This window comes from Mustela nivalis (genome assembly GCF_964662115.1).
Source record: "Mustela nivalis genome assembly, chromosome: 9".
NCBI classification, from domain to species: Eukaryota; Metazoa; Chordata; class Mammalia; order Carnivora; family Mustelidae; genus Mustela; species Mustela nivalis.
The window spans coordinates 114171462-114180442 of record NC_139028.1 but is presented as its reverse complement, the minus strand read 5'-3'; the positions used below and the strand labels follow the sequence as shown (position 1 = coordinate 114180442).

General features: G+C 60.2%; 1 protein-coding gene across 5 annotated transcripts; it reads left to right on the top strand.

The window, feature by feature from the left end:
• The first annotated feature begins 299 nt into the window (after nt 1–299).
• Nucleotides 300–8756, top strand: SLC29A2 (solute carrier family 29 member 2). 5 transcript variants are annotated; one of them, XM_082748521.1, is made up of 12 exons: nt 300–782; nt 1038–1119; nt 2589–2755; nt 3003–3142; nt 3548–3682; nt 4364–4461; nt 4675–4759; nt 5321–5457; nt 5720–5825; nt 5938–6023; nt 6769–6968; nt 7657–8756. In XM_082748521.1, the coding sequence occupies exons 1-12, from the start codon at nt 754–756 to the stop codon at nt 7766–7768; spliced, it is 1377 nt and encodes a 458-aa protein (XP_082604647.1). In that variant the 5' UTR covers nt 300–753; the 3' UTR covers nt 7769–8756. The 5 variants fall into 5 exon arrangements, with proteins under 5 accessions (XP_082604647.1, XP_082604650.1, XP_082604649.1 ...); XM_082748524.1 differs by having other exon boundaries at nt 1038–1611; nt 2971–3142; nt 6886–6968; nt 7661–8756; XM_082748523.1 differs by having other exon boundaries at nt 1038–1611; nt 2971–3142; nt 6886–6968.
• The last annotated feature ends 225 nt before the right edge of the window (nt 8757–8981 follow it).

The window sequence follows — 8981 nt, the reverse complement described above, 5'->3', positions numbered from 1 at the left end:
CCCACGCCTCCGCAGGGCGCCCCAAAGGCCCGATGCTTCCCCAGTCACCGCTTGGAGGAGAAGAAGGCGTCGGTCCGTCTCTCTTCCAGACCCGCCTGCGGGCTCAGACAGCACCGCACATGGCCCTCTCCTTGGCCTCCCGAAGCACCCAGCTCGGCGCAGCCCCCCAGGACCGCTGGTGACAGACGCCCAGGTTACCCCTGGACAAGCCAGCCCCTCCGCGGGCTCCCGAGTTACCCGGCGCTGCGCGGGTCCGACACCACCTCGAACTGCCGGAGGGACCGGGACCGCTCGCCAGCCCGGTCCCGCCTCCCCCACCCCTCCCGCCGAGGTCCGTGACCCGCGACCGCGAGGCGGGGAGGCCCCGGGGACCTTCTCAGGTCAGCTGCCTCTCAGCCGCCCGGGACCACGAGGGCAGTCCTGGGTCCTCGAGCTCCAGCGCGTCCAAAGCGGGAGTCCAGAGTCCCGGCTGGGAGGAGGTGGGGAGGGGTGGTACGACCCTCTGTCCCCGCCCCGGAGGCGGAGCGAGGTCCGAGCCTGAGGAGCCTGACACGGTTGGAAATCGGTCCCGGCCTTCCTCCCCTGCTCCCGCCTCTCCCCCGCCCCCGCCCCTTTCGGGGGGACCCGACCCCCTCCTTCTGTCCGCCGCCCACCAGACCCAGTATTCCCGATCCCCCCGCCCTCCGGCCCCCGCGTCTGTGCAGGTGCAGCGCGCCGCCTCCCTCCCACCCCGGCGCATCCCTCTGGGCGGCCATGGCGCGAGGAGACGCCCCACAAGACAGGCGAGTTGGGGACCCGGTGGGGTGCGGACGGGGATATCCGGGTGGCCGTGGCCAGCGCAGACCCGCTGCCTTCGGGCGCTCCGAGGCTCAAAGCAGACGAGATGGAACTACAATTCCCATCAGTCTCCTCCCTCAGCTACCTGAGCCAGGGTGATGGGGGTTGTAGTCCGCTCTGCGGAGGGGGCGGCCTGGCGGGGGGCGGGGAGGCGACGCGGCGACGCGTCCTCAGGGTGACCTTCTGACTGATCCTCACAGCTACCACCTGGTCGGGATCAGCTTCTTCATCCTGGGCCTGGGCACGCTCCTTCCCTGGAACTTCTTCATTACGGCCATCCCGGTGAGACTCGGCTAGAGTGCCCAGCCTCATGGCCACAACCACCATCGCCTGGGACTCCCACCGCGCCGCCTTTGACTCCTCATTCTGCCCGTTTGTCCGCTGAAGCAAAGAGCCTCAGAGAGGGGAGGTGCCCCGCTCACTGATAGGAAACGTCAAGGTTTCAGGGACGCCCAGATCCTAGAGGGGCAAGGCCACCAACGGGGGCGGGAACTGTGGGACTAGCCAAGAACTACCCACCCGCCACCCTCGTTGGTCATTATTCCCTGGCGAGTCATTCCTGGGCTAATCCACTCCCAAAGTGGGTTATCCAAGCCTTTGGTTTTCATTGAATAAAAGCAAATTATATTCATTCACCCAACAAACAGTTAATAATGTGCATCTACTGTGAACCAGGCCCTGTTCTTGGCACTGGGGCGATAGGGGGAAACACAACAGAGGAAACCTCGGCCCTTTCGGAGCCCGCATTCTCTCAAGGGAAGGCAGAAACGTGGGGTTTGTATTCTCTTTAGGACTGAGTTATTCATACATAGTCAGTGCAGCAACTTTCCAGATGCCTTTTCAGCGTCTGGCTCTCTGCTGGGCCCTGGAGACCCAAAGTTAAATCAGCCCCTGGTCTTGAGAAAGACTTGGGTGCCAAAGAGCTATTAATAATTTAATAGGGCACCTGCCACTCCAGGCTTGGAGCAAAGTCCTTTGAGTCCCCGGCGGGGGTGGAGGAGGGAGTAATTCCTTCTGCTTCATAGAAGAGGTGATTTGTAACTTGGGAGAAGGGTAGGTAAAGCATGGGTGTTTGGGGGTTAGGAGGTAGCGGGAGGAAAGGGAGAAGACATTCCAGGCATTCCTCGTAAAGGCACTCAGGCAGGGGAATGCCAACCTGTTCGGAGAAAGGGCCAGAGCCTGGGGTACTAGAGCTTAGCAGCATGGAGCAGGAGATGCAACCCAACAGGGAGGCCAGGATCTGGTTCTGAAGGGCTCCCACTGCTGTTTCAATATCTTGGGGCTTTGCCCTGAAGGCAACAGGGGCGAGCCATGGGGGCGGGGAGGTGGAAGTTAAACAGAAGCTTAATGAATGTATGTTCCAGAGGGAATACGGTTGGTCAGCACTTAGGCTGGGCCTGGCTTACAGTAGGCACTCAGTAAATCTTCAGGAGTCTGGAAGCTGCTGCAGGAATGGGGGTAGAGGCTGGAACCAGGGCTCTGCAGAGGAGGGGTGGTTCAAAAATGGAGTAAGGCCTAAGCTGGGGGTTCTTAGGGCTTGGGCTCTGTCCCAGACATCAGCTGTTCAATTCAGGGAACATTCATCAAGCTCTGACTGTGTGCCAGGCGCTAGGATCAGTACAGGACAGATAGCTCCCGCAGACGTTAACTGAGCAATGGCAAGCAGGGGAGCAGACAGAGAGGAAAAGCTGGCGGGTTCCTCAGGGTAGGTCCGAGGGTGACCTGTACCCCCTCCCCTGGCATCCTGGCAGTACTTCCAGGGCCGGCTGGCAGGGGCCAACACCACCACCACCACCGGCACCCTGGACAGCAACCACACCGGCCCCGCAGACGCCTTCAACTTCAACAACTGGGTGACGCTGCTGTCCCAGCTGCCCCTGCTGCTCTTCACTCTCCTCAACTCCTTCCTGTACCAGTGGTGAGAGGCCCCGCCCCTCGGGCTCCCCGCAGGCCGCCCCTCTGTGGTCCCTCTGCCGCTGCCCCTGCTAAGGAAGCGCCATCCATCCCTGGGCCCAGGGAAGACCTCCCATCCTTCCTCCACTGCCCCTGCATGCCCCCTCCAGCTCCCGCTGTCCAACCCTGAGCTCCATCTCTTGCCTGCCTCCCCCCCCCCACCCCGGGCCGGGGGTCCAGCCAATGCCCACTCCACCCCTACCTATGAGCAGCGTCCCTGAGACGGTGCGGATTCTGGGCAGCCTGCTGGCCATCCTGCTGCTCTTTGCCCTGACGGCGGCGTTGGTCAAGGTGGACATGAGCCCTGGGCCCTTCTTCTCCATCACCATGGCATCTGTTTGGTTCATCAACTGTGAGCACCGCCTCCCCTCCCCGCCTCCCCACCTCCCCACCCCCTGCACCCCGGGCTTCAGCCGAGCCTCTTCTTTGTAACTGAAAAGGCCCAACATATCCTAGAAGGAAAGACAGCAGCAGCTGCACTCCTATCCCTGAGGAGAAACTGAGCCCCAGAGGGAAGAGAAAAGTCACTTGTCCCAAACCCACAGTGACCTAAGATCAGGTCTCCTGGCCCCTAGTCCCTCAGACCTATGGCTGCACATGAGAAGAATGAATGGAACAGTGTTACACCAGGATGCCCAGAGTCTGATGCCTGCCCGACCTAATCCAGGGTCTCCTGTGTACCCTGCCACCGCCTCTTCCGGGGAGCCTCTAAGGCCTGCCTCATTGAGCGACAGCCCCCACTCTTCTCCCTCCACAGCCTTCTGTGCAGTTCTGCAGGGCAGCCTCTTCGGGCAGCTGGGCACCATGCCTTCCACCTACAGCACCCTCTTCCTCAGTGGCCAGGGCCTGGCTGGGATCTTCGCTGCCCTGGCCATGCTCATGTCCATGGCCAGTGAGTGGACTTGGGTGGTTGCGGCGGGGGGGGGGGGGGGGGGGGGGCGGAAGCGGCCTCTGGGATTCTGGGGAACAGACAGAGAGACAGAGTGTGCTAGGAGTGAGATGCCTTGGGTTCTGGGTAGAGATGGAGGTGATGGGAAGCTGGGGTTGGGTTTGGGAGTAGGGAGTGGGGCTCTTGGGCTCTATAGTGAGAGAATGAACAGGTGAGGGCTGGGTTAACTTGGGGCCTGGGGCAGGATTCCTGAGGCTGATGCTGGTAAGTGGCAGCAGCCTGGGGTTCAGGGAAGGGGGGACAGGGTTAAGATTCAGGTAAATTTGGTTGGAATCCTAATCCCACTGCACCCCAGCCAAGGGCACTGGACACCTGTGTCAGTTTTCCCACCGAAATGCTTCTTAAGAGTTCTGTCCTCAGACTGTAGGGAGCGTGCAGTAAAAATGAGCACATAATAGGTGCTCAACAAAAGTGACAGGCAGGAATGAAAGAAGCAAAGGGCTGGCCTGGGGTCCTGCATGGGCTCCTGAGTTTTGTCAGCCAGCAGAGCGGAAGAGGCCAGGAGGTGAAGCTGAGAAGTGCATGATGGGAAGTGGGACGAGTCATTAGCCCCGCCCCTATCCCCCGCCCATGGGAGCCAGCGGGACCAGCCCCCTCCACTCTGCAGCTGAAGTTTCTGCACAGGTGGCGTGGATGCCCAGACCTCCGCCCTGGGGTACTTCATCACACCCTGCGTGGGCATCTTCATGTCCATCGTGTGTTACCTGAGCCTGCCCCACCTGGTGAGCCTGGTACTGGGCTCGAGGCCCCACTTCAGAGCATCTCAGATACAGCTCTGAGTCTGAGGCCCTGCGAGAGGCCAGGGGAGGAGGAGGAAGGGACCTGATCCCCAGAGGAGTCAGCCACTGGGGGACGCCGGCCTCGCAGTCCACAGGGTGGAGAGGGAGCCAGACGCCTCCGCCACGCCAGGCAGGGCCAACGCTTTCCTTCTGCAGGAGTTTGCCCGCTACTACCTAGCCAAGAAACCGCCACAGGTGCCAGGGCAGGAGCTGGAGACCAAAGCTGAGCTCCTCCAGTCTGGTGAGTTCAGGACCCTGCGTGGCAGTGCACGGCGGGCCGGGGGGGTGGGGGGGGGGTGGGGAACCCAAGGGAGGCCGAAGCTACCTCCGCAGGGAAGCATTTCCCCTCTGGGACACCTCCCAGCTGGAGTCCTCAACCCTAGTAGACTCGTGTGAGCAGACCCAGAAGAAATCCGGTGGGAGCAGAGCCATCCCTGTGGGTTTCGAGCGCCGGTTTCCCCCTCTGTAAAATGGGGAGACAGTGGAGCGCCAACACGCTAGTTCTGGGTCCAAATGCATTTATTCGGATCCCGGCCTCCGGCATCCAAGCTGGGTGACCTTAGGCAAGTCCCTTAACCCCTCTGAGCCTCCGTTTCTTTATCTGGAAAGGAGTAGCAGGGAGATAATCTGTTTAAGGTGCTTAACTCTGCCCGACACACATATGTGCTTCATAAGAAGTAGCTTAGCATATTTCCCTGGTTAATTCTCTTTGCCTACATCCCACTTGTTTTAACTGCTGGGAATCACTCTCCATGGAGCCTGGCTGCCACAGGCATGACTCTGACCTCCCCTCTTGCCCCAGATGAGAAGAACGGTATTCCCAACAGTCCCCAGAAGGTAGCCCTGACTCTGGATCTGGACGCTGAGAAGGAGCCAGAACTGGAGCCTGAGGAGCCCCAGAAGCCAGGAAAACCTTCAGTTTTCATTGTCTTCCAAAAGGTTCGGCTTGGATGTGGCCTCCAACCACCAGCCCTGGGGAAGAGAGAGCTACTCTCTCCAGGCCTCTCTAAAGACCCTTAAAATGGAGTGGGACCTTCATGCTCCCCTGGTCCACTTCAAGGTGCCAGAGTCCTAGTGGGTCAGGAACACAGCGAGGCCAGGCCTCGGGTGTCTTGCCTCCAGGGCCAGGACTTGGAGGCTGGAGCTGCGTTTGGGGCCCTCGTTGGTGCCGCCTACTTACACCCCTGCCTCTGGCTCTCAGATCTGGTTGACGGCGCTGTGCCTTGTGCTTGTCTTCACTGTCACTCTGTCTGTGTTCCCTGCAATCACCGCCATGGTGACCAGCTCCACCAGTCCTGGGAAGTGGAGTGAGTGCTGGGAAGCAGAAGAGGGCGGGGCAGGGAGAGGGCGGGAGGAGGGCAGAGGAATTAAGGGAGGGGGAGGGAGGAGGGACCAGGATGAGCCCTGTTTCTCTCCCAGGTCGGTTCTTCAACCCCATCTGCTGCTTCCTTCTCTTCAACATCATGGACTGGGTAGGACGGAGCCTGACCTCCTACTTCCTGTGGGTGAGCATACCTGGGCTGGGGGCACCTGACCCTTCCAGGAAGCAGCTGGGGATCAGAGGGTGTGAAAGAGCCCAGAAGGATGATCTCCCTAAAGTCGGACCAATCTAGGTCTGGCAACAGAACAGCTGGCTAAGAGGTAGTGAGCTCCTGGCCCCTGGAGGTATGCAAGGCAGGGCTTGGACAATGAGCTCCTTGAAAGCAGAAGTCATGTCCAGTTGACCTGTGTCGCCAGCATCCAGCCCAGAGACCCTTACCTGGAGGTTCCTATCCCATGTGAGAGGTTGGACAAGATTCCTAGTGTCCGGATTGCTTTTAGCCAAGGTGCTACTTCTCTAAATGAAGTCTTCCAAGGAGATAGAATGAGGCAGACCAAAGAGGGGCTGCTCTGATCCCAGCTGGGCTGGGGTCTGGATCCCCAGCCTCCAATCTTATTCAGCAACCCCACCTGCCCCAGAGGGGTCCGTGGAACCCCCCGGCGTCCTTGGAGGAGCCTAGGTGGGAAACCAAAGATGCTGTGTAAGGTCTCCCCCAGTTCTGCTGCAGAGAGAGGAGCTCAGAAGGGACGGAGGGGGTTAGCCCCCGGCCAGTCCTTGATTGCTGGGTGGCCTCGGCCCACCCCCTCACCCTCCAGAGGCCTCCGTGCTGGGCCCTCCCCGGCACACGCAGAGTAGGAGGTCAGGGCAAGTGACAGAGTCCAGCCGGGGCGGGCTCCCAGGGACGGCCCTCAGCCCAGCTTCTGCCACAGCCGGACGAGGACAGCCGGCTGCTGCCTCTGCTGGTCGGCCTGCGAATCCTGTTCGTGCCACTCTTCATGCTGTGCCACGTGCCCGAGAGGTCCCGGCTGCCCATCCTCTTCCCACAGGATGCCTACTTCATCACTTTCATGCTGCTCTTCGCTGTCTCCAACGGCTATCTGATGTCCCTCACCATGTGCCTGGCGCCCAGGTCTGGGGGCAGGAGGGAGGGCCTGGGGCTGGGGAGGTGGGCTGGCGGAGAGGGGGCCCACTCGGCTTCTAGCCAGCCCGGCCCTAGCTGTCTCTAGGCCTCGCTTGTGGCCCACCCCCTCCCCTGCCCACACTGAGCCACACTGAGCCTGCCTCGGGGCAGGAGCTGGGGAGATGGAGCCTGAGCAGGTGGGGCGGCTGAGGGGGTAGGGTTATGGGGAGACACATTCCTGCCAATGAAACAGCCCGCGGACAACTTCCAGAGACTCCCCTCTGGGCCTAGGTCCCAAAGCCTCTCCAAATTCTCAGTTGAACGTGGAGCTAATGTCTTGATCCAGTGGGGGGATCATGGGCTCTTTACTTTAGGGACAATAGAGTTGAGAATCCAGAGAGAGTAAAGGTGACAGGGAGGACAAGGCTGGGACATTGTGTGGCGCTCGAAGGCGGTGGAATCTAGAATCCTCTAAAACTGGGCCTGCAGGGGCCCGAGAAATGTCCTTGGCAGGGGCCTGGCTTGATAGATTGGGAAACTAAAGTCCAAAGAGAAGGGCCTAGTTACAGTGACCCAGAGGTGGGGTCAGCCCAGACTAGAGTTCAGGTGCCCTGTTGTAAGGGGAGCAGAGGGCACTGGCGTTGGGTCGAGACTTGGCCTGGTGTCCCCTAAGAGTTCCTCCTCTTGTGTGTCCTAGGCAGGTGCTACCACACGAGAGGGAGGTGGCTGGCACGCTCATGACCTTCTTCTTGGCCCTGGGGCTCTCCTGTGGAGCCGCCTTTTCCTTCCTCTTCAAGGCTCTGCTCTGAAGTGTTCCGTCCAGGGCTTGCCCACAGCTCTCTCCTCGCTGCCCCTTGGGAGCTGAGACCCCAACGCAGGGGGAATGGCGAGCCAGGTTCAAGCCTCTGCTGGGCAGGTCCCCTTGGTCTGGAGGTGCCAGGAGGCGGTGGGGTGCTGCTCTCCTTCCCTGGCTGGTGTCCACTTGGGAGCTGCAAGGAAAAATTCACCAGCGGTCATTCTGACCCTCACCCAGGAATGGAGCCGACACACAGAGACGGACTATTTAGAGATGCACACAACCTCATCCCAAGGGCGCCGATCAGGGAAAAGACGGCCAAGAGTCTATCTGTTAATTTCAAGAAATGCACTTGCTAATCTGTGGGGATCGGAGGCCACCAGTGGGGTCTTGCCAAGGGTGTAGCTGGTGGGGCCCAGCCTCTGGCTGAGAGTGGGAGTGGGGAGTTGCTCGTCTCCCCAGGCTGCAGTAACCCCAGGATCAAATCTCTCAGACCCCAGGGCAGAGGATGCCAGGGAAGCTGAGGGCAGCAGGGAGAAGGAACAGACATTAGGGATCTGAGGGTACTCACCGGACCCTGTGGGGCCTAAACAGTGTTTTCATTGCCAACACCTAACTGTCTCCACTCCCCAGAGCCTGGCTGGGCCTCGGTCTCGGAGCTGCAGTGGGCTTTCACGGGTGCGCATCTCTTTACAGTGTGCAAAGCTCTTCTGTCCCCGAGTCACACTGAGACCTTTGGGGGGAGCCAGGCAGGGATCGTGCGCTCCCCGCGTGCAGGTGAGGAAACCAAGTCTCAGGGGGAAACGACTGGTCCGTGGCAGAGCCGGGACCCAGCCCCCACCCCCCTCCTCCCTGTAGGTGCTGTTCTTCCTGCCCACTACCTGCTTCTCTTTCCTTCAAGAGGCTCAAGGCAGGAGTCCTAAGCACTTACTCCACATTTTGGCTGTTCCTCCCTCCAATCCTGCTCCTGGGTCTAATAACAACCTTCTTCATTTGTATAATTGGTTCACTGAGTCTTTATTTCCAAAGCGCTTTCAGCTCTATTGGCTTTGATGAGCTGGGTGGGGTAGGGCTGATTGTACCCATTTGACAGATGGGATAACTGAGGCCCTGAGAGGGTGGAGATTCATGGGCATCCCTGTGCTGGGCCCTCTTGAGCACATAGTGGCCTGCGCTCCTGGGCAGAGCACCCGGCTGCGTGAACTGCTGTCACTCTCTCCCTCCAC